The sequence below is a fragment of the Argentina anserina genome, chromosome 6 (genome assembly GCF_933775445.1).
Source record: "Argentina anserina chromosome 6, drPotAnse1.1, whole genome shotgun sequence".
Taxonomy (NCBI): domain Eukaryota; kingdom Viridiplantae; phylum Streptophyta; class Magnoliopsida; order Rosales; family Rosaceae; genus Argentina; species Argentina anserina.
This window is the reverse complement of record NC_065877.1, coordinates 28,033,146-28,057,173: the sequence shown is the minus strand read 5'-3', so window position 1 is coordinate 28,057,173 and position 24,028 is coordinate 28,033,146. Positions and strand designations below refer to the sequence as shown.

Sequence of the window (24,028 nt, the reverse complement as noted above, 5' to 3'; positions counted from 1 at the left end):
ATAAAGTACTGATAGTAGACTCTAGTTACATCTGCCGTTCATTGGAATTAAAAGGAGAAAGGGTTTGTATCTCATCTAATTCAAGAAGGCATTCCCTGATTAAAACTCTGTTGCACTTGAGATACTTCCTCTTACTCCAATTTATGAAGCTAGATATGCATCTCTTTAAGTTGGTGACCCAATTTGAGGTGTTAGAGAGATTGGGTATAATACCCCAGCAGTCCTCAAGCTAAATCTGCATCTCTTTAAGTTGGTGAGAGTAGAATCTGGCCATCTCAATAGCCATTCTTCATTAACCAATGCCCGGTCAAGTCTCTCTTGGAGAACAATAACATCATTTTCTTTTCGAGCCCAGGTGAAAGCTTGGCCCTTATAACCCACATCAAACAAGTGACCCGCGTCAATGAGTTCTTGGAGATAATTGCGGTGATAAGAAGGCAGTTGGCTGCCCCCTTCACGCTCGTGTAAAAATTGAATCTCGTTCAGATCCCCAACAAGTAACCAACAACCAGTACGAACTTGTGCCACTCTAGACCAATGTTCCCAAAAGGAGGCCTTGTCATCATGATAAGGTGGTCCATAAAGCCAACTTATGCTCACACCATGATCACAATCAGGATCATAGAGAATGGTATCAATATGATGCTTTGATTGAGAGACAAAGTTCACCATATAATCAACATTCCACCACAAACATATACCACCAGCTGTAAAAATAGGATCAATATAAAAAGAGAAAGAGAACCCCATCTGTTCACGAATATCCTCCAAATAATCTTTCTGTTGATGAGTCTCCGAGAGGAAAACAACCACGGGTCGATGCGAGATAACCAACTCTCGCAATGTCTGAACTGTCAAGTCTCTACCTATACCTTGACAGTTCCAAGAAAGTATCCTCATGACTGCCTTGCGGCTGTTTTAGGCCAGCCGCCACCGCCTTGGGGGTGGGAAAAGTCCCCCTCACCTTCAACGATTGTAGACCCAGTACCAACATTCAGTAGTTGAGTCAAACTCCCATCACAACAAACATTATCAGAAGGAAAAGCGACTCTACCTCCTCTTCTACCACGACCTCCCCTACTTCCCCTACTTTTTCCTCTTCCTCTACCACTACCACAAGATGCAGATAAACGAAGACTAGTGCCCAGCTGTCTAGGTTTCTTCACCGTAGTGTCACCCTCAAATACTATCTTTGGCTGGCGTTTACATTTATAGACTGAAGTAGTTTGTGTTGATGGCAAAGGTGGGGTAATAGCTGGAACATACATAATTTCCTCAAAACTAATACTCATCGAGCCCGCATCATATTCAGAATTTGAATAGTCAATTCTATGTGGAGGAGAGGGGGTAAAATGATAAGAAGGCAGAGAAGGTAAAGAAGGGATGGGGAAGAAATGGTTCTTCCTAAAATACTCACATCTGAATTTAAAAGCCTAAAGGGGAATTACCTCATAATCGGCCCAATTCTCATTCTGCCATCCGAGTCCATCAAATGCTTGTCTAAGGCTCCCATTCCTATATAAGGCCCCATGTGCCTCTGGGTCGAACTGACTTGGTCCCCCGAGAAGTGGTTTAGGTTTAGGAATGACAACAGTTGTTATTTTTGACTTTCCATGTGCTTGGCCCCGCAAAGTTTTGCACCGAAATCAATGTAGCAGTGAGCTAAACCAATTATAAAAATACAGACCGATTCAACGAGTCAAGTTCGTCAATCTGTGCGTGGACATATAAAATGACTCTCTTTTGGTAGGGGAGGTTCGCCTCTTTGATCCCTTCGTTAAGAGCCGAGAAAACAAATAGCTACTTTCTTCATCCCATGCAATGATCTTCGATTCTTCGATCATCATTCATCAACACCTAGCTCCCTCATCCCATCTCCCCAGATTTCTCATTATCTAAGTTGATCTTACTCGGTAGGCATATATATCTGCTTGTAGAAGAAATGAGCCTGCTCAAGGCATTCAGTTTTTGCAACCTTGCTCTCTTGGCGGTGTGGTTGCTCTGTATTGACACCGCCAATGCCGGCCGAATCGACTACGGCGCCTTGCAATCTGACCTGCCATCATGTAAGGGGAGAAACCCCTGCATGCCTCCACCAAGCAACGAGTATAACAGAGGTTGTGAGCCGTTGACACGGTGCAGGAGTAGCCTGATCCCGGCAACAACACGCATGGGCAGCCGTAGCCTTGATGGCAGTAAGTAGAGAAGGACGTTGTTTGTTCATTTTTAAGTTGGAAGACTGTCTGTGAGTTTATAAGTTATTCACTCCTTGCGTTTCATCATATATAGTTGTACATTCCTTTCAAAATATATGATACAACATTACAACACTAGTAGGTGCTTCTCTTTTGGGAAGTCGATGATCCCAACTATATCTGAAACAAAGTTACTACTATCCTTGTCAAAACATACAGGACAAGGTTTGGGCGAGCAAGACCTACATAAGAATGTCAAAACTATTAACGTTGAAATTGAACCGCCGTAACTGACCGTAAAATCATTTTCAAATTTAGCCAATGTTTTCGAGCTACACCAATAACCAAAAATAGACCAGTTTAAAGTTTAAACGTTCAAATCAAATGTGTTAGGAGCCTAAAGTTCGTTCAGATGGGCATATAAATAGCAATTGAATTTCTGCGGTAATGAGGTTTGGTCCCAAAATTCCCTTGCGTTTTGAGCCAAACAGAGAACAGCAACTATTTTTATCTATTTTAATCCCATGATCATCATCATTTAACACCCCCTCATCCTACCTCTCACCAGATTTTCTCATCATCCATTTCAGTTGACTGAGTTGAGCTTTTGTTTTGTTGAAGAAATGGCTATGTTTAAGGCATTCGGTTTTTGCGTCATTGCTCTCTTGGTGTGTTCGGTCTGTATTGACACGGCCAATGCTGGCGAAATCAACTATGGCGATCTAAGACCAGACCAGCCTTCATGTAAGGGGAAAAACCCCTGCATGCCTCCACCAGCCAACCAGTATAACAGAGGTTGTGAGAAGGAGACAGACTGCAGGGGCGGGTAGCCACGATCCCGGTAAGGACACGGTGCATGGGTGCCCCCAAATGACGGAAACTACAAAATATTCACCACCAATGGAGCCTGCAACAGAAGTCAATTTAATTCCAAACCCCCCTGGGGGTGTGGGTATGTATCTATTGAGAAGGACGTTGATCATGTTAGTTACTAAATAAGCAGATATGATCATAACTATACTGCCAACATAATGTAGAATCCTGTAAATAATTATATATTGCAATCTTACATCATGCATTCCTCTTCTCTAATCAATGGCAGCGAATATACAGGCAGATTGAAGGAACTGCTTGCTTATACATACCTGTATATACCAACATATACCATTCATCATACGCAAACATCAACCACATGTAATCAAATTCATACACCATCAACTCTCAGATGAAGGAAATGGTTTCATACGTATATACTGAATTACTGATCAAGTCTTTAACAGATGTAAGACTCGCTGGGAAGACAGAATTTACTGATCAGGTTTCTTACACTGGTATTTCTTAGATGAATGCCAACACATACCATTGCAACATGTTACGGAAATTCATTTATACATGAGAAGGCAGCAATTAGTTGAACTTATATACTTAGCAGTGGGTCCTTAGGTTGTCATTCCCTCCTTCAATGGCAACATGGGTCTTCGATTTGAAACTTACTTCAATAATGAAACGCTTTGGCTTTGAAACCTGCACAGTAGTATCTGAATTAGTTCCAACCTGTTTATATGCTTAGTGCTTCTCCATACTTCCTTATGAATAGACAGCTAGTACAATTTTCAGGGAAGAAACAAAGCTCATATCTAAATGCACTCATTCTGGTATACAGTATCTGTTGGAAATTTTAAAATTCAAATCAAAATCCTATTTATATGTACTATCTGGTTCACACTTTGATATGAAAATTTCACTGTTATAAGTAATGAGGCTGAGGTAAGTGGCACAACATTAGCAAATTTTCTTAACCCCACCATGATCATCACCTCCTCTTGTCCTATCTCTCCCATACTTTAAAGAAACAAGTCTATATTAGTACACTTACACACTTCTAAGTTTGTTGAAGACATGGCCATGTCTCAACTCTCAATTATACATCAAATTCCTCTTATTGTGATCATTTGCATTAGAACTACGAATGCCAAAACATATTGGTTGTGGCAGATGCAATGATGCAGGTGCTGAGTGTCATTCTGTATTCCTACACCAAAAATCTCTTAATAACAGATGTTGTGAGAACCTCAAACAATGCAGGGCTGGCCCAGGTGGATTTAAACTAAATTGGGGCATTAAGGGCTAGAAAATAAATGACCTTAAAAGAAAAAGAAGATTACCTCTACACCATTACCAAGGACTACAAAAGGAAGTCAGTTCTTATATGATATGTCTAATCTAAAAACATAGATTCACCTAGTTAGGCACTAGGACAAGTATAACCCCTCCATATTTGGAACTATCCAAACTAAACCCATATGCCCCGCAGTACCTTAAAGGATATGCAACCAAAGTTATGGTGCATTTGCTAAAAGCATGCAGCTCAAATTTGTTATCTTCATAAATGTGATAGCAAAAGTCCAAACTGTTCGTCCTAAATGAAAACTAACTCATTGTTAACAATGCTAAAGACTTTTCGTTGAGAATAAAGGTAACCCTCAAAATCTATCAGATCCAAGCTAAATTATATCCATGAACCTATTGGGCCAGACAATCATTACATAATCAACATCAGGATTCTCAATTTGCAGGAGCATGTGATACACATATGCAGTAAAATAAACACATGACCAGCAAATATAGGTGTCTCTACCTTCAAGAATCTACATGAGGATTCTGAAGCAAATACGCAGCATTATGCAGCACGGCACTAGCCTCCTCATTCGAAGCATCAATCACGCGCAGCTCTCTGATCTCCTCCTGCCACTTCTCCATCTGCTCCTTGTGAATCCTGCACACAAACAACAATTTCACTCAGCCATTAACACAAACACCTTCCGTGCACTACCAAAACACATTTCCCCTTCCTTTGTTTCGAAAACTAACATGATCAGTCTCTCCTCATACTCATCACTCATCTTCTTAAACATCACCTTCCCCGAGTCAAGCAGCTCCGAAATCTACGAAACAAAATCCATACATTTTACACGAAAGGCAGCAAAATCAAAATCACAGATCCACAGGAAACAGAAAAGCTCACCATCTCAGTGAAGCGGTCGATCTTCTCGAGAATGTGACTGATCGAAAGCTCCACCTCTTCAGATCCGGCCACGCTCGTCTCGTACTCTTCCCTCTGCGCCATCTCCGAGTCCGACGCGCCTCCCTCGCCTTCTTCTCGGCTCTGATAATCAAAATTCACCAAAAATCAAACAGATCTCAAACAAAATACGAAGCATAAATTGAAATCGGAGATCGCTTAAAGGCCACATACATCAGGCTTCATGCGTTTTCTGGTCGATTCGACTCCTTCGATCTCCATTGAATCGGTTAGGGTTTTGGAAATTCAACTAAGCAAACGGAGAAAATAGTGAAGCGAATTCGTACGGTTATAGAAGTTTTGAGCTAAATTGAAGTGAGCGGTGAAGTAGTAAAGACTGAAATGAAAGCGTACCTTGGGTCTCGGCGGGAGCGATTCCAGTCAAGAGTGAAAGGGTGGGTTTAAGTTTCCCGCGAGTCTTTTGGCCGCTTAAAAATTTCAGACTTGGGGCGAGCGAGTTATCTGAGGTAGGCCCCGACCTTGGGATAAAAAAATATAATTATATATATATATATATATATATATTTAAACTTAATATTTGATAAAATATATTATTATTTTTATGTTATCAGTTTTATACTTTTTTTTATAATTTTTTTTTTCATTTGAGAAAAACAATTTTAGTGTGTGCGCGTTTGGGGAAGCTTATAAGCTCCTTAGCTTATAAGATGAGGAGAATACACGTTTGGTAAAAGCATAAAGAACTTACTTATCTTAAAAGCCTAAGTCATTTATGAGGAATAAGCAAAAGTGAGTGACTCCTTCCTTATGATTATAAGTCACCGCGTTTTCGTTTCGGGAATTAAGTGAACTTCAAAAATGACATTGGGTACCCTTGACTATAGCTGAAAATTACTAACTTACCAATATAAAAGCTCAGATGAACAGAAAACTTACCTGCAGAGCGCCTCCATTTCTCTTTTATTTCGTGGTAGTCTCCTGGTGTGCCTCCATTTTTCAGTTCTCCTTTCCATCTTTGAGGTTTGCAGCTGCTCAAGAGGTAAACAACTTATTTCTCCCCCTTGTTCCTCATTTCTTCTCTTTTTGTTTCTGGGTTTTGATTAGTGATTGAAATTATATATGTGTGAGATCTAGTGTTTCTGTCTTTGAAATTGAATTTCTTTACAAGTGTACTACTCTATTGTATATCATTCTTGAAAATGATACAAAATAATTCCATCAGATGTACTCTATAATATAGTCAAGAAGTTTGTAATTGTAATGGTGATTGTATATAGATTCATATCTACTCTAATTGATTCCTCTACTTGTCCTCTTTTTTTTAGGCATCATAGAATTCTAGGTTATAGGATCATCATCAGCAAGTTTAATCCTCTTACATTTCAGCTTGTACAGTTGAACATATAAACATGGCAACACACACACACACAAATAAGAAATGAGAGCTAACTTTTCACCAATTTGGAGAGGAACCAGCTGCTCTATAATATACTATTAATAAATTGTTATTCTGCTGTGGAATTTGGTTTGTACTACTTCCAATAGTGAATAGAGAGAGAAAGAGAGAGAGAGAGAGAGTAGAAACAATGTAAACATTGGCATTACAGTTTGTTGTGTTCAACTAGAAGATTACCAGAAATTGTATGTTTAGTTTGTTTAGAGCAACTCTAATAGAGAGGTCAAATTTTGTTGTTACTAAAGTTTACTAGAGGTAGTAAACTTCTACTGGGGGTATTAAACTTGAAAAACAGTATTTCTAAAGGCCATAACACACCTTAAAACGGAGAAAAATCAACTTAGATGCAAAAAAATAAAGTTTACTGGGGTTAGTAAAAATTTTACTAAAGTTTACTAGAGGTAGTAAACTTCTACTGGGGGTATTAAACTTGAAAAACAGTATTTATAAAGGCCATAACACACCTTAAAATGGAGAAAATCAACTTAGATGCAAAAAAAATAAAGTTTACTGGGGTTAGTAAAAATTTTACTAAAGTTTACTAGAGGTAGTAAACTTCTACTGGGGGTATTAAACTTGAAAAACAGTATTTCTAAAGGCCATAACACACCTTAAAACGGAGAAAAATCAACTTAGATGCAAAAAAATAAAGTTTACTGGGGTTAGTAAAAATTTTACTAAAGTTTACTAGAGGTAGTAAACTTCTACTGGGGGTATTAAACTTGAAAAACAGTATTTCTAAAGGCCATAACACACCTTAAAATAGAGAAAATCAACTTAGATGCAAAAAAAAATAAAGTTTACTGGGGTTAGTAAAAATTTTACTAAAGTTTACTAGAGGTAGTAAACTTCTACTGGGGGTATTAAACTTGAAAAACAGTATTTCTAAATGCCATAACACACCTTAAAACGGAGAAAAATCAACTTAGATGCAAAAAAATAAAGTTTACTGGGGTTAGTAAAATTTTTACTAAAGTTTACTAGAGGTAGTAAACTTCTACTGGGGGTATTAAACTTGAAAAACAGTATTTCTAAAGGCCATAACACACCTTAAAATGGAGAAAAATCAACTTAGATGCAAAAAAATAAAGTTTACTGGGGTTAGTAAAAAATTTACTAAAGTTTACTAGAGGTGGTAAACTTCTACTGGGGGTATTAAACTTGAAAAACAGTATCTCTAAAGGCCATAACACACCTTAAAACGGAGAAAAATCAACTTAGATGCAAAAAATTAAAGTTTACTAGGGGTAGTAATCAGCTCCATGGTCCACTTAATCAGCTCCATGGTCCACTTAATTACTAGAGTTTTGGCTGTTTCATAATATAAGAACACTAATATAGATCATCATAGTTCATATGTGCTATGCATATTTGTGTACTATATAAGAACAACTAACGTACTGGACCAAAATGAAGAACACTAAGATACTTGAACATCAACCATGTACAAATTAGATATATACATGTACAAATTTATATATGTTTGTATGTTTCATGTTAATTTATGTCAATCCTCATGTGTTATATAGATGGGATCAGCCGTATGGAATCCGGTATTAGTAGACCTACTTTGTGACTTAGTTATCAAGGAGGTGGAGGCTAATAATCAACCAAATAGTCATTTGAGCAAAGAAGTGAAGATTGTTATTGCAACCATGACTCTTCATAATTATATAAGAAGACATGCAAATCGTGATGCCCATTTTGTTCGTTGGGCAGAAATGGTGGTTGACATACCAAATGATGAGGTAGAGATGGATCATGATGGAGGGGAAAATGAGCATGGTCATGATGCACGGGAAATTGAAGCAATAAGAAATGAAATCACTCAAAGTTTGATGAGTGCGCGTATAATTTGAAATTATTTGATGCAAATGAAATATATATATATTGTTATTTGGTTTTGTAATTTAGTTGAATGTGTTAAGATATTTTTAATATTATTTGTGTCAATGACAAATGTGTTTTGTTATTAAGTATAAGAAAACATAGAACATTTATTAATTTTACTTGAAGTCAATGAGAAAGTAAAAATTAAAATACTAATGTAAAAGGGTAGTGATAGATAAAAAAAGAAGTTAAAAATTCATATTGTATTTGCAAAGAATCAAGAAAGAAAATATACTCTTGGAAAATAAAAAAAATATTTTAAATTATTTGGTGTCCAAAATTGTCATTATACAAATACAAAGCATAAGCCAGTTTAAGTTTGCCAAACACTCTGCACAACTTATGCCACTAAAAGTCACTTAAAAAAGCCAGTTTACCAAACAGTCAGCTACTTAACTTATCAGAAACTTATTCTCAGAAATAAGTATAAGTCAACTTATCTTATAAGTCACAGCTGCGCCAAACACACCCTGTAGCATACCTCCCACGAATTCGTTATTCCTAAACGAGTCATGAAGGGTATAATGAACATACCCTGTCTCTATCTCTTAACTATACTCCTCACTCTAACGGCACATTCGTTACATGGTATTGCCATAGTCACCTTTAAATTCTACAAGGGTCTAGCACACGCCAAATTAGAGGTGGTAAATTGGCCAAAAAGTCCAAGCCCAGCATGGGCCCGACCTGTTAAAAGTCGGCCCCCAGTTAGCGGTCCGGCCTAATCCAATTCTGTTATTATAATGGGCCAAGCCAGCCCCGAGTTTGTTTTGAGCCTGGCACGGTCCGAGCACAATAATTTCATGCACCGACCCGTTAAACACATAATTTTATATTATTATATAAATACTTTAACAATGATCACTATTAGACTTGAATATTATAACTTTTAAATTAAAATCTCTCGATTATTTCATTATTTTAACTACAATATTTCACAAATATAATCAAAGTAGTGAAAAAAACGTTATTGTTTTGACATAGGTAATATTTTACAAATAAAATTATGAAACATGTTGTAGTATTTTATTTATTTTTATTATTCTAAATTTTTATATAAAATAAATATTCTAATTACATAATATTTTTTATTCTAATTGTGTGTTATAATGCTAATGGGTCAGGTCAACCGGCTTCTTGGCGCGGCCCGAGCCTAGCCCGACATAGGCTTGGGTCGGGCTTGATGTTTAAACAAATGGGTTGGCCCAAGTCGAGCACGAAAAATAAATAGGCTGGCACGAGCATGATTTTGGCCCGTTTAAAATGGATCGGGTCAGCCTAACCTGGCATGTTTGCCACGTCTATGCCAAATCAAACTTATTCTTACAGTATTCATAACCCATGTATGGTAGTGGCATGTCTTAATCAACAATAACACCATCCATAAGGAAGAACATGGACTCATGGAGCAAATCTAGAATCCCAATTCACAAATCATAAAAGAAAACCAAATCTGTCTAATTTTGAAGAAATGTCACCTCGATTGCTTTTGGTGACAAATGAAAACTTCTATGGAGGAAACCAATTGCAACCAGAGCTAACCTATTTACTGGAAAAATAAAACCAAATTAATATTTCTTCATTGTTCATTTACATCTTCAACATGAGAAGAAAACCAAATTCATTCATAATTCATTACTCTTAGAAAATCTTCATCAATTCATAGAAGAAAATGTGAAACAGATGAATATGTATCTAAGCTACCTAACCGTCTTGGTAGCTCCTCATTTCCCAATTTTGTATCAAAGCCCAGCTCTTGGGTTGCAAATTACAAGCTCATATTGTCGGAAAATCAACCCGATCTTGTGCCAAAACACCACCTATATGTAAATCGTCATCGGCACCCAAGCTCAACAAGGAGGAGCCCGACAAGATTGCGAGGAGAGGGATCAGACAAAAAGATAGGTTTGGACGTTTGATATGTGGGTCTTTCCCAGAATTGGGAGAAATTGAACTTGTTTCACATATTGAAGAAGAATTGTAAGAAATGATGGATGGATATACCAATAATAGATAAGAATAGCATACATAGGTGAAAAGAAAGAAGAAAGAGATTTTGGCGTTGGATAGTCCGATGATTTTTAGTGTAGTTGTGTAAGAATGGTTTTTTGGGATTCCTCAAGCTCACCTAGCAGAGTCCCTAGACCCTAGTGGCACCAAACATGGATTTATTTACTTTGGACTGACCAAGGCTCCAAGGCTATCTTATGCAGCACAATCCCATGTAACAAACACCCCCCAATTTTTTAGTGTAGCAAGAAACGAAGTATTGTTAAGTTTCAAGGTCATCAACACAAGCAAAATAAAAGAGCATTATGAGCAGGTTTTAATGCTACTGCATTTGATAAGGGATTTTCATGTTATGGTACGTTGCTGATATTCTTACATTATATTGTGCATGATAACATCTCAGCTTTAGTTCTTGCGACAAATGCCTTGCATGTGTATCATTCCATGCTGAAGCACCTTGCGGTTGATAAGAATCATGTCAAAGCGTGTTCTACGTACAGACGGTACAGTCATAATTTTAAATTGCAGTCCTGGATGCATGTTGTAGCTCTTGCAAACTTATATAGTCACCATTGGTCTTTTAGCTGTTGGCTTGACTTTAATTTAGAGAAGCTAGGTCTGAAACGAGCTTTAATTAAGGACGATATGATCATACTGTTTAGGTATATATGTATGTGCGAAAAGTAGTAGTGTTATTTCAATTCACACGATGAAAAAGTCTCCACAGATATGAGTCGATCATGACTCGCATATATACCAGCTGTGAAAACTTGAGCGAGAAATTGATTCAATCCTCCCTAGCTTGATCTAGTAAACAAGCCGACCAGTTAGCTAGAATCAGACTGAGATTCGTAACTAACTTGAGCTGGTACAACTCAATGTTAGTACTTAATCAATTTCCTGAATCTTTCCCTATATATAGACATACAGAAGCAGACTCTAATTAAGTATCTGATTAGTTTAGATTCTTCGAATCGAAACATGGTAGTGAACGTGGCTGTGTGACAAAAGCGAAGCACAATGCTCTGCACTGTCTGCAGTCATGGCACCTTCAACGATAGATATTGGCAGACATATATGCATTACCCGTGTACGCCAGAAAATAACAGAATGGCGTTGTCTTGTAACGGAGGCATCTTCACAGTTTGATAGAAACGGGATCATCCATCTATCTATGATCCAGTAGTATATTCGAAAAGGGTTTCAATATTTATCAAATCGGTCAACTTGAAATTCTTTATGGCACACATACAAGCCACTCTTCTGAATGCTATAAATTAATAAGTACTGTCTGATGCAGTCCAAACGGTTGTTGTTGATCAGATACATAATGCACTAGCTTTTACGTAAATATTGTTTTACTCGATATCTTTGGAAACCTAAAAACCATACATTCATAAATCTAATGGTTTTTCGCCTTGTCGTGTCATATATTGAAGTGAAATGATACCGCGGTGACGAATAGTAGTGCATGCTTCTTATATATATGGAGCTAGCTGGCGTGGTGATGACAATGAGAAATGATGTGTGGATATGGGCATTATGGTGGAGCTTATTATTGGTCGTTGTTGTGTATGTTATATGCATATAGGTATTTGCCTCACGCGACGGCAGTACTCCAATTTAACCAAATGGAGTTTTGACACGATCGACCGGCCATCCCCTCGATCATTTTCACATATAGCATGCATGCAACAACAAAGCTAGCTCCCTACAGAAAATTCCGTGACGCCTAAATTCTCTACCAAAATAGCCATGGCCTCCAAACCCTAGCTACGTAAGCTAAGTTTCTACACGATGGATGTGGCACTAAAACAGGTGCATTTGTATATAAGTTTCTTACTTTCATTTATCATCGTCTGCGTGTATATAACGACTATGTATTCAGTGAAATATCGACGACCCATACCCTTCTAGAAAAACCCTCTTTAGGTATGGACGGTTGGCTAGGGAAGGTGCTAGAGTGAGAAAGCAGATTGGAGCGACAACTGTAGCTCTAATTGTAGCACTAATTAGGTATGGATGTTTAATCACGGCGCGCGGAGGTGCAATTATCTTGCTCATCTCATTCTATTGAAGAAACCATGCATCGAGTGATCGAATCACGTAATCTTTAAACGAAGCAAAGATGAACATGCGCGCATGCACAACATATTGTGACTATTGTGATATATCAATACTCATAATAATATAAAAAATGATATACATGCAAGTAAATCAAGTTTAACTAGAGTGTGGATGCAATTGTTGGAATGAGTTTGTAACCAAAATAGCCATATATGTGAGGACATCTACATTGAAGATGCTTAGTAAGATAATGTAATGTTTGATGTACGTTCTGAGAATTGAAGAGTCCTCACAAGCCAAACAACATGGACAATGAACATTCAATATTAAAAGTCTATACTCCATTGATTCGAGTCATAATGCATTGCCAATAAATTAGTTATTAGCTTGAACTTTGATTTCATACGTATACTCTCTCAATCGATTCTTTGCCAGAATAGATCCAACATTTCATCTCTCAAGAACAACAATGAAATGTACGATTTTATTATACACATTCCACTCACATTTACTTTGCAGTTCTAACTTCTAAGCTATATAGCTGCTTAATGATTTGCTTCCTTTATCAAAGGTGGTAGCTTAATTACCCCTATAGAGAATTTTTTCACTCCTCCACAATATTCAAGGTCCTCTAATCCAATTACATTTTAACACGTATTATTTAAACATAAAAATCATATTTATATTATTTTATATATGCAGACCCCAGTTAGTGGGCTGACGGTACATGCCAACATATACCATCCACACCACACCTTCCTTGTAATTTTCATCGTCCCCAATTTTCTAACTCTCCCATTAATTACATTAATTTTAGAGAAGAAATTTACATGAACCAACAGAACTCTGTATTTATACTCGGTGACTTGTTGGGTATTGAGTCAGATATTACAACCACAACCAACCATGGGTTTGTTCCGTACCTGTATTCTTTTATGTTCATTAGTGTTCTTCAATATCCAGAAGGGAAGTTATTGCAGAGGTGAAACCCAGGCTGCCTCTAGTAGTTTTGCTAAAACAAATGGAAACCATTTTGTTATGGATGGGAGATCATTCTACTTAAATGGTTTCAATGCATACTGGATGATGTACATGGCAGCTGACCCCTCGACAAGAGCCAAGGTCACTTCTGCATTCCAACAAGCCTCAAGCTATGGTATGAACATTGCCAGAACTTGGGCTTTTAGCGATGGCGGCAGCTACAGACCTCTTCAGTCTTCTCCTGGCCGCTATAACGAAGACATGTTCAAGGTACGTACGTTGCCTTGGTGAGAATTATATTCTCGCCAACTAATCTGTCTAACATGTTATATATGTTGTCGCGATCGAACGATCATTTTGAGCCAAGAATATGACAGTTTGATGCTGTACAGGGATTAGACTTTGTAATCTCAGAAGCTGGAAATCATGGTGTGCATGTGATACTGAGCTTGGTGAACAACTTCGACGATTATGGCGGAAGAAAGCAATATGTGCAGTGGGCAAAGGAACGTGGCCAAGCCATCAACAACGAAGACGACTTCTATAACAATACTGTTGTCAAAGGCTACTATAAAGATCACATTAGGGTAAGGTGATCGACATGTTTAAGTTTAACAGTTGCAGATGAATATTAAATCCAAACCTTAATTTCTTCCTCTAATTTTTTAATTCTTTTTTGAATTTTTACAGACTGTGCTCACGAGAATCAACTCCATTACTGGGGTGGCTTACAAGGATGACTCAACCATTTTTGCTTGGGAATTAATGAACGAACCTCGTTGTCAACTTGATCAATCTGGAATCCTTCTCCAGGTCCCTATCTCATTTTAATTGTTTCTGTATGTTGTTGTCACCAATATTAATGGAAATATAAGGTGATTTGATGTGATGGTTTGAACTTTGAACATTCAATATCATTGTTACAGCAATGGGTGAAAGAAATGGCTGCTCATGTTAAGTCCATTGATAGTAACCATTTACTGGAGATAGGGCTTGAAGGATTCTATGGTGGAACAACCCCGGAAAAGAAGCAGTTCAATCCTAGTAATCAAGAATATGGCTCTGATTTCGTAGCCAACAACTTGATTCCCGAGATCGACTTTGCCTCGATTCATATATACGCCGAGCAATGGTACGTTTTATCATGGTAATATTCAAGAAAATATAACATATAACATCATATTAAAGTGATCAAGTATCCTATTAGGTTACCAGGGGCAAGTGAAGACGAACAAGCTAATTTTGTGGACAAATGGGTTGGAGTACACATTGAAGACTGTAACTCGGTGGTTAATAAACCACTAGTTATGGGGGAGTTTGGCAAATCTTACAAATTGCCAGGGTACACCATAGAAAAGAGGAATGCTTACTTTGAAAAACTATACGATGTCGTTTTCCACAGCGCAAGCAGTGACGGAGCCTGCGCCGGCGGACTTTTCTGGCAGCTGCTTGCTCAAGGAATGGACAACTTCAGAGACGGATACGATGTCGTTCTGGAGGAGAGCCCTTCCACGGCTAGTGTGATTGCTCAACAGTCTCATAAGCTAACTGGGTTAACTAGGCAAGATAGTAATGTTACACAGAGTACATAAACCCGGAAACTAGAAAGTAGAGCTGATGTTCGTCAATAAATTCTATCTGCTTAACCAGAATCAGAAAAGATACATGGAAGCAAATGGAGGAACTTTTCAAACTCTCACCAATTTGGGTAACTTCATATCCATTTGTTCTAGCATTTACATGGAAGGGTAAATGCCTTCCACTAATGCAATCTAGTTTTGGTCCGTGTAAGTGTGAAACATATATACAACTGTACTAATTCACTCCTACAATCCATGGACCTATTTTGGATTTGCTACAAATTACACCTTGAAACTAATCCTCCAAATTTCTCACCTCTCAATGTTAGCAGACAAGTCTGAGAGCCACCGATCTGCTTTATAATAGATGATACAACATAAAAGCAATGATAACTATCAACTTTACCAAACTTCAGCAAGAACAAAACAATTATCTGTTTTCTTTACATCATATACATTTGGTAACAACTTATTCCTCTCTTCTCAATACTAGAACAAAGAATGCATTGACCAGGTCTGAATCCTCCATTTCTGGAAACAGTAAGGGGCTATGTTGTCCTTACAAGAGAATAAGGATAAAAGGTTTGGCATTGCTCTGAGCGCGCTTCACTGATATTTGTATGTACTTAACGTCCAACTTTCCTCAAAAGGCTCTAATTCTAATTCTCAATAGCCTTATACGGAACCCTCTAAAGAGGAAAAGAAACTAAGGTCAAACAAACTACCGCCATTTCAAGGCCTGCAAAAATTCACTGATCTGGCCGTAGTAGTACTAGGGTGAGTACAGTGGACGTATAATGGTCAATCCATCAACAAAAAGAATGCGCAATTGAGTTCACGTATCTCCAGAGAAGGTGGGGCTATTGCCTTGGATGCTTACCTGAAGTATCAATATGAAGAATATTAGGATATGATAAATTTGATACACTTGTCAGCAGCATGAATTATAAATCCAACAAGATAAATGCCATTATGAAGAATTATATGACTCATGCCCATGGACGATCTATATTTCAAACCAGCATGAATATTACCTCTAATACAGCTCTCTTGCCTTTTCTGAGAACAAGATCTTCTGATATAAGGAGCAATCAAGCCATCCAACTTTACCAACCAAAGTGCAACTGCAGATGTTGTATGAGGCATCGATGCAAACAAAGATATTATATCGTCACCATGATTGCAAGAACCTTGCACAATTTTGCATTTATACAGCCAGTCCTCATTTATGGCTTTGACAAAATCAGTAAGAACCTGCAAGATAAAACAAAATCAGATACTGGTTTAAGACTTGAAACATGAAGATAAAATATGATCTGCAATGAGAAGATACAGAACCTGCAAAAGCTCTGATAAAGAAGAAGTTCGTCTAAGGCGTTTCACCCATAGCTTATGAGCAGATTTTTTCCAAGCACCCAACAAAGCATCTTCAGGCATAACCAACTGCATGGAGATCAAATTACTGTAACTTACAAGTTTTCGGGCAATTAATAATATCTCGTGAAAATTATAATCTGCTTTAAATATCAACAGTGACTTTTGTTCAGGGGCCTGAGGCCACCCATACATACCCTATTAATTATCCATCAGAAGGGAAGAAGGAACACGCTTCAGCATTCTGATCTATTTCGAGTGGTATACACTTTACTATATCAACAAGTCGTGTCTAAGTTACACAGATCAGATACAAATCTTGGCCTATCTGAACAATTAATATATAAGTTACACAGGTCATATACGTATCTTGGCCTACTTTTCCCTCCAGCGCTTCCTCTAAATAATATATTGCAGTTTAGGGTAAAAAAATTTGATTGCACATTATATTCAGTAAAAAAAAACTAAAAAACTTGTGCCATCAGTAATTAACTTATTTCCGATTCACCTCTAAATGAAGCTCCTTTTAATCTCTAGTCCAAGATAACATGATAAACACATAGCAGCAAATGCAAAGCTAAATTCTAAATGACATCTTACCTCAATTGCATGAATCGCAGCTTTTAGAGATTGGATTTGTGATGAGAGAACCTTATGCTTAGGAAATACAGTATTTGTTTCCTTCTCACTACATGTGGCTACATGGATGGCGAACATTTCTTCCAAATCAAAATGAAGCTCAAATGTTGTATGGCAAAGCCTGCAGTGCTTCTCATCCCTCCAATACAAATCGTGACAGCTTTCGCATCTGCTAAGTGTATCAAAAAATGACCGTTTACCATGTTTAACGGCGTTTAGATCTAGGTAAAACGAATTCCATAACCACGAATCAAATGCTTGGATTCGATTCCATTTCTGTTTCAGTTCTTCTCCTTTCTTTCGAACTTCAGGAACTGCAGTTCCATTCAAAGGCACAGAATCATTTGCAGTCTCAAAAGAGTTGTTATCCACATCAGACACTGGTGAATAAGTATCTTCTCTTGCATTGTCTAGTTCTGAGATATTAAACTGCATCAAATTCTCGCTTCCATCACTACTTTCCGTTCTATTTGACATTGCTTCACACAGAAATGTTAGCCGTTTCTCCAAAGATTCAATAAGGAAAGCCTCTCTTTTACCCCTATCATCCAAAATAGACAACAAGGCACATAATGCCTGCAGTCCATTGAATAGAAAGCAAGATAATATCAGTACTTTTAAAAGGTCAAGCAGTACAATCATGTTAAAGCATATAAGAAAAGCTATGAAAAATACCTCCTCGGTATCAATAACCTCCCAGTGACCATCTTCTGAAGATTCAAAATAAACCCTTCTATGGCCTGGGTCATCTGCATTACACGGGCCCAAGAAAAGCCAGTATCTACTGTACCTACGATCCGATCCCAAAAACACAGATTGCATTGGGTGTAAGTCAGAGCCATAATCTTTTCCTTTTGTAGAGTATCTCTCTTCATAGTATTTTGAGATTGATGTGGATGAATCTATAGGGTGGAAATTTGAACGTATATGATCTTCATATACCCCATCCATATTTCCAGCATGGACCCACGATGACCTGGGCACACTATGTTGTTTAGCTGATAACCTCTTAATTTTCGCTCCAGAACCAGAATGAATGCTATTAGGAATACATTCAGCAACAGTATTTGCAGGATCCTAGAAAGGAATAATCATACTGAGCTTAGAACACCACATATATACTGTATATATATATATATATATTAAAGAACAGTGAATTTTCAATTAAGGAGAGTGTAATCTGCTGAAAGCCTCAATCCTATACTTAAATACGCAGCATGATTGAAACCTGTTGGAATCTATAGTTGATATAGTGGCACACTGATAGGCTAGATACATATTGCATGACATTAGTAATTCAACAAAAACCTAGCAGTTAGAGAAGTTGGCATTCATAAACCTGTAAAATTATAATTTTCAGCCAGTAAGGGACATTAAATTCGGAAGCAAAACACGACCCAAACCTATTACAATGCAGTAAACTACATACTCATTGTAAATTCCTAGATCTCATTGTAAACTTAAGTCCTTACTCCCCATAACATTCGTAACTCCAATGTCCTATGCAAATGTTGGCATGTGTTAATTTAACATGAAAAATTCATTGCAGGTGAAAATAAATATCAAATTTCACGCAAAGATTAATTATTTACTGTACCTCCATTCTCATGTTGGATCCAGCATGAAGAAGATCAATTAGAGCCACTATTGCGTTCATTTTTTCTTCAATGCTTAAATCTGAATATTCACCTTCCATCAATCCTAACAACCATACTTCTCCTGAATGGCTCTCATCAATTTCAGTGTGCACTTTTAGCATGTTAGTTTTACTTCTACGACGGTTGGTATTAGTCAATTTTCTGATATTGGAATTTCCCGAATTGCACCCAGAATCATCATCACTGCTACATATGCCACTATCATTGAGGTCATCATCAACTGCACTAGAGTCTTCAGTATCAGACTGGAGCTCCTCGACTTCGTCTTCAGAAGGATTAATTCGCACACGGTATGTGGAGGTTGAAATCTTTTCAAACAATGTAATATCACTTGAAAGAGTTGAACTAATTAAAGACTCCAGATCCTCTCTTCTGCTGGAAACATTCAATTCAGCAATCTTAAAGAAAAAACAAAGTCCATCAGTAATTCATTCATACAGTGCTTGCGTTGTATCAGCTTAATAAAAGGAGAGAGAATCATAACATGTTCAAGAAGCTTACCTGCAATGACTTCGCCAAGTCGGAAACTTTCAAACCATTAATTCCTTGCTCTAATAGAACTCTAAACAATTCACCCTTCAAAGTACCAGAACTCAAACCGTATTTCACCATAAGGCTCATTTCCTATACATAGACAAAAAATTAATGTTGGAGTCCAAATATAAGTAAACAAGACTGAAAAAAAATTATGTGCACTAAATGAAACCCTCCTGCACTTTTCTGGTCATTAATTCAGATGTGCAATTAGCATGCAGCGACAATATGATTCTAAACTAATTATACATTAGCTTACAGATACACAAAAGCTTAGCTTTACCTCTTATATGTGTAAGGTCAAGTTCTAAATGGTCCTCGAGTATGGCCATTGCTATGAAACTACAGTTCTGGTCTAGCAGGGATTGTTTTGGGGTGGTCATGACATATCTTAAGTTCTCCTTCTACGATAAAGTTACTACTGAAGGGATTGTTTGAGTTTGTCACTATTGCTTGAATCCTCAACAGTAAGGAACATATAGGGTATGTAATTACTAGAATATGCTGATGTGTTGACATGGTAATTGTTTTTTGTTTGGGTTTTCAATAGAAGGTTGTTTTTTGGGGGAAAAAAGTAGAAGAAAAAAAAGTACACAAAGAACATAAGGACTCCAACATTGCAGCTAAGCTAAATCAAATGCAAATAATATATGAATAGTTGAGAACACCTTGCTAAGGACTTCCTTCCGCATCGCACACTGCTTTGAACCAAAACCAGCTGCAACCAGTACTTGACGCAGTACTTCTGTCCATGTTAAGGGGTTCAGAGATCTCACCCAGAATTCTAGAGTAAATTCTTGATTTTCAAGCTGCCAAATGATCAAGAAATATTGTACTTTAATTGTTCAGTAATTCCATTCAATAGTCAGACTCATTATAAAATAAAATAAAAATAGTTCATTTAGAAGATGACACTTGAAATTGTATATGTTTGCAATCTGCACCACTATATATGACTATATTTTCTTCCTTGTTTATAACTTACCGAGTGGATAAACGCAAGAAAATTGCAAGATTTGCTCAAGTGAGGCATAGATCCAGAGGAAAGCTCCGCTTGAACATGGGATAATAGAAGTTTTAAGAGAGCCACATGTATCTTTCCAAGTAACAGGGAATCCTAAAACACATGTACAAAACAAAAAAATTAAGCAGCAAGACCCAATACATCTAATGTTGGATCAGAGGTCAGGTATAACCTTCTCATGAAATGCTTGAGCAAACTCATCCAGAGTAAAGGAGGATAGATCTACCATAACCGCATAAGTATAAAGGAAATGAAAAACCTGCCCAAGAAAGTCACCATTAAGAATAATGAAATGCAGAATATATGTCACATTATCCTATGCCTAAGCAAAATTGGGGGTCACAAGAAGTATGGAATCTATGCACCTTAAACAGTTTCTTGGTAATCTCCGGCGAACAATCCCAAGGTTGCCTATGAAAAGGCGGCTTCATCTTGACAGAACTAGGAGGAAACTTAACCAGCGAATCTGAAATTACAAGACTTCCTAATCAAGAACACGACAGTATAGAAATTTACATATTCACTAACAGGAACGACTTAGAGCAATCAAATTATAATGCCAAAAGTTTGTTAAATTCTGCCTTCAAAGTAACCTTTGCAAAGTGAACAATCATGATCATTAGTAGTAAAATGATTCAAGCACCCCAGTGAAAGTGGTCTCCCTTGTAATTCTTTAAGCTCAAGCTCTTCATCATCCACAAGCATTGCGATCTTATCTGAGAGATCTTCCGAACCTATTCCTTCCAAAGATAGTTCACATTTTTCTTTGGTAGGCAGCTTCTGGTTTGATACTTCAATAGATTCCACCTGGCATACAAAAGGAAAACCAATGTTGCTACAGCAGCTAAGTTACACAACAATTTAGCAGAGCAAATCTGTCAATTACCTCTCTTCTTTTGACATAACGCTTCCTCTTTTCTTGTAATTTACTTTGTAACCTTCCCTGTTTCTAAATAGGCAACACAGTGTCAGAACACCTTCCAGAGGCAAGTACTAAGAAGGATCTTAATATTATACTTACTGGAACATTTTTTTTTTGTTGCAATCTTCTGCTCCGAGTTTGTAGTTTCCGTGATACACGAGTAACTTCACCATTCGCTAAACCCATGTCAACGAGAAAGTCTCTAGCATCAGCATCAGGATTGGTTGCCCGCCAGACTGTCATTAAACCTTTACCACCACCATGCTTTTTCATTGTCATCAAGTCTTTCCCACAACCATATTGTTTCATTTTCATCAAGTCTTTCCCACCATTAAGCCGTTTCACTGTCATCAAGTCTTTCCCAGCACCGTGTTTTCTCATAGTCATCAAGCCTTTTCCAGCACCATATCTTTCCCTTGGAGCACTTCTATTCAACTCCTCAACACTAGTTACAGAACTCCTTGTAACCTAATATAAGATAAAAGTAGAAATATACATGAGCCTGGGTAAAGGGACTTTAGATAGAATTGTAGAAACAAAAACATCAAGAAGGATGATGGATTAAAAAGATTTAATCAACTACCATTCCCCTTTTAGGTTCTGTTTGCTTCTCTTTGCACATGGGAGGACCATTTTGGGAATCTAGATAGAAATGAAAAACAAAATAGTGAGCCAAACCATATTCAAAATATGCAATAAAGTGAGAGGAAATCTGCAATTAATCAGATCACTGATCCAAAACATCCAAATAAAAATCCTGTTCTATGCTAGTTTACTTGTCAAACCGGGTCTACCATTTCTGCTACACCCGAGAGTTTCTCATTTGCGTACCTGTAGACTTCCAAAGTGCTCTAGAAGGCAGAGCGTCAAACTCTGCACCAAGCGTGGGGCCGTCCTTGCGGAAAACTCTCTTAAGAAGGTAGTCCGGATTCCGCAATCTCTGAACACTCGCTTTCATCTCCTTCTTCTTGCATCTTGACCCCGAAGCAGCAGCAGCAGCTTTTGTACTCTGACTCAAGTCACGGCGTTTATCCACCCTTGTAGCAGCAACTCCCAACCCATTTCTCCCACTCAACAACTCACTAGCCGTACGCTTCCTCTTCTCCCTCCTCCTCCTCTCAACAAACCAACCCCGAACCTGCTTGTAAGTCAAGCCGAACACAGTGGCATGGCATTCCATGGCAGTTCGACTCGGATACTTATCCTCTATACATAAAATCAACAAAAGTACATATAAAAATCAGTATGAAGCTTGATTCTCTTGTATCTCTAACACTAACTTGTTTTTCAACTTGATTAGAATAACCTAACTGGGTTATGACCCCGTGATTCACTGCCTAAAACGGCAAAACCAAAATAGTTGCTGCTTAATCTCATACTTCCAATTACATATTAAACTTGGTAACTCGATTCTGGACCCAATTGAACAAACAGAGCAATATATACAGAGAAATCTTCATCAAATTAAAGCTGGAGATAGAGATAGAGGGACTGGGAGTACCTTCATAGAAGCTTTCGAGGGCTTGGAGTTGCAATCGAGTCTTCTTCTGAGAAAAGCTGGGCATCATTTCCGCGTGAGTAGTAAGAGGCGGTGAGGAATGATGGGGGTGTCAGAAGGGAGAGGCGGAGTGACGGCGGCGATGGGGCTGAGAGCGGTGGAGGAGAGTGAGCTGTGGAGACTGGTGCATGCTTAATTGAAATGAGAGAGATAATGAAAATGGGGGGCAGGGAAGTAGGGTTTTGGGTTTAGCCTAAATTATCTTTATCGATATTTTTTTTCAGGCCAAAACTTTTTATGAAATTTTATTTTGGGGTAATTAACGAATTAGGTTAGTTCTGGTAAGTTGTAACCCCACACCTCTCTCGTATTTTTTTCGACAACATTATATTACGACTAATGGTACAACTCATGGGTTAGCTTGGATCTTGATTCTTGACCCACAAACTTGTCACAACTCCACTTTTTTGTCTAATATAAATGATATTGAGCATGCATGCATAAAGACTTATTACTGTCATTCTTCTAACAAAGACTTACTATCATTCTTCCAATCTACTATTTTTGTAAGAATGTCGGGTGCGACTGCGCATTATTTAATGAAACCATAGAATACAAAAGGACATAAAGCCTAAATCCCATAATATAAGAATATTCTGAAATAATATGCATCCTCACAAACACCATTTAGCAAATAGTGCATCATTGGCTACTCTATTTGCCTTGACAAATCAGTGATACGACAAAAAGACAATTGCACTAATAGTACTATATTGCCGCACATAAATATATTCGGCAACCTTCTGTTTCATCTTGCCATTAGGAGTTTGCGACCATTTGACGAAATAAGAAACTCGCCGCCTGACTAGTACAAACCAAGCACGCAAGGTGCCAACACCGGGATGACGCCCACTTCTTCTTATTGAAAAGATAAAATAACAAGCAATAAAAAAAACTAAACGAAAAACACATAAAAATAAAGATAGGGAAACCCAAAGTGGGCCCAACTGTTGAAAGCAGGCCCAACTACCACAAAGCCCAAAGCCAAGTTCAGTGCAGCAAATGCTGATGCCAAACAACCCCATATGCACCACCCTCGTCATCCACCCGCCGACAACGACATTTCCATTAGTCTCCATCCCATTGTCAGATCCTGG

At 37.8% G+C, this 24,028-nt stretch overlaps 4 protein-coding genes and 1 long non-coding RNA gene across 5 annotated transcripts; 2 read left to right on the top strand and 3 right to left on the bottom strand.

Annotated features, from left to right (window-relative positions):
* Window positions 1–3,422: 3,422 nt before the first annotated feature.
* On the bottom strand, window positions 3,423–5,731 carry LOC126799294 (uncharacterized). Its single transcript, XM_050526466.1, has 6 exons — window positions 5,632–5,731; window positions 5,452–5,527; window positions 5,221–5,361; window positions 5,067–5,140; window positions 4,834–4,971; window positions 3,423–3,719 (listed from the first exon to the last, which is right to left on the bottom strand). Exons 2-5 carry the CDS (start codon window positions 5,497–5,499, stop codon window positions 4,836–4,838), a joined length of 399 nt encoding a protein of 132 aa, XP_050382423.1. The 5' UTR covers window positions 5,500–5,527; window positions 5,632–5,731; the 3' UTR covers window positions 3,423–3,719; window positions 4,834–4,835.
* Window positions 5,732–5,956: 225 nt separating this feature from the next.
* Window positions 5,957–8,553, top strand: LOC126797207 (uncharacterized). The gene is made up of 2 exons (XM_050523873.1): window positions 5,957–6,277; window positions 8,224–8,553. Exons 1-2 carry the CDS (start codon window positions 6,158–6,160, stop codon window positions 8,551–8,553), a joined length of 450 nt encoding a protein of 149 aa, XP_050379830.1. The 5' UTR covers window positions 5,957–6,157.
* Window positions 7,177–7,922, bottom strand: LOC126799295 (uncharacterized). Its single transcript, XR_007672606.1, has 3 exons — window positions 7,890–7,922; window positions 7,598–7,743; window positions 7,177–7,450 (listed from the first exon to the last, which is right to left on the bottom strand). It is a non-coding gene; the product is annotated as an uncharacterized LOC126799295 (long non-coding RNA).
* Window positions 8,554–13,567: 5,014 nt separating the features above from the next.
* LOC126799293 (mannan endo-1,4-beta-mannosidase 4-like) lies at window positions 13,568–15,234 on the top strand. The gene is made up of 5 exons (XM_050526465.1): window positions 13,568–13,912; window positions 14,035–14,229; window positions 14,333–14,455; window positions 14,569–14,774; window positions 14,850–15,234. The coding sequence occupies exons 1-5, from the start codon at window positions 13,568–13,570 to the stop codon at window positions 15,232–15,234; spliced, it is 1,254 nt and encodes a 417-aa protein (XP_050382422.1).
* Window positions 15,235–15,411: 177 nt separating this feature from the next.
* LOC126799286 (homeobox-DDT domain protein RLT3) lies at window positions 15,412–23,100 on the bottom strand. The gene is made up of 17 exons (XM_050526458.1): window positions 22,875–23,100; window positions 22,205–22,579; window positions 21,957–22,015; window positions 21,473–21,841; window positions 21,338–21,400; window positions 21,045–21,258; window positions 20,817–20,917; window positions 20,624–20,710; window positions 20,413–20,544; window positions 20,096–20,236; window positions 19,395–19,517; window positions 18,833–19,291; window positions 17,911–18,312; window positions 17,197–17,811; window positions 16,561–16,665; window positions 16,257–16,476; window positions 15,412–16,102 (listed from the first exon to the last, which is right to left on the bottom strand). The coding sequence occupies exons 1-17, from the start codon at window positions 22,939–22,941 to the stop codon at window positions 16,083–16,085; spliced, it is 3,552 nt and encodes a 1,183-aa protein (XP_050382415.1). The 5' UTR covers window positions 22,942–23,100; the 3' UTR covers window positions 15,412–16,082.
* Window positions 23,101–24,028: the final 928 nt, after the last annotated feature.

Coding starts and splice junctions, on each gene's coding strand:
- LOC126797207 (XM_050523873.1), top strand. CDS start 6,158: ATGAACAGAAAACTTACCTGCAGAGCGCCTCCATTTCTCTTTTATTTC. Junction 6,278..8,223: donor GGTTTGCAGCTGCTCAAGAG/GTAAACAACTTA, acceptor TGTGTTATATAG/ATGGGATCAGCCGTATGGAA.
- LOC126799294 (XM_050526466.1), bottom strand. CDS start 5,499: ATGGAGATCGAAGGAGTCGAATCGACCAGAAAACGCATGAAGCCTGAT. Junction 5,141..5,220: donor TCGACCGCTTCACTGAGATG/GTGAGCTTTTCT, acceptor TTTGTTTCGTAG/ATTTCGGAGCTGCTTGACTC. Junction 4,972..5,066: donor TATGAGGAGAGACTGATCAT/GTTAGTTTTCGA, acceptor GTTTGTGTGCAG/GATTCACAAGGAGCAGATGG.
- LOC126799286 (XM_050526458.1), bottom strand. CDS start 22,941: ATGATGCCCAGCTTTTCTCAGAAGAAGACTCGATTGCAACTCCAAGCC. Junction 22,580..22,874: donor CCTCGAAAGCTTCTATGAAG/GTACTCCCAGTC, acceptor TTTTATGTATAG/AGGATAAGTATCCGAGTCGA. Junction 20,711..20,816: donor TTACCAAGAAACTGTTTAAG/GTGCATAGATTC, acceptor TTTCTTGGGCAG/GTTTTTCATTTCCTTTATAC.
- LOC126799293 (XM_050526465.1), top strand. CDS start 13,568: ATGGGTTTGTTCCGTACCTGTATTCTTTTATGTTCATTAGTGTTCTTC. Junction 14,230..14,332: donor ACTATAAAGATCACATTAGG/GTAAGGTGATCG, acceptor GAATTTTTACAG/ACTGTGCTCACGAGAATCAA. Junction 14,775..14,849: donor CATATATACGCCGAGCAATG/GTACGTTTTATC, acceptor GTATCCTATTAG/GTTACCAGGGGCAAGTGAAG.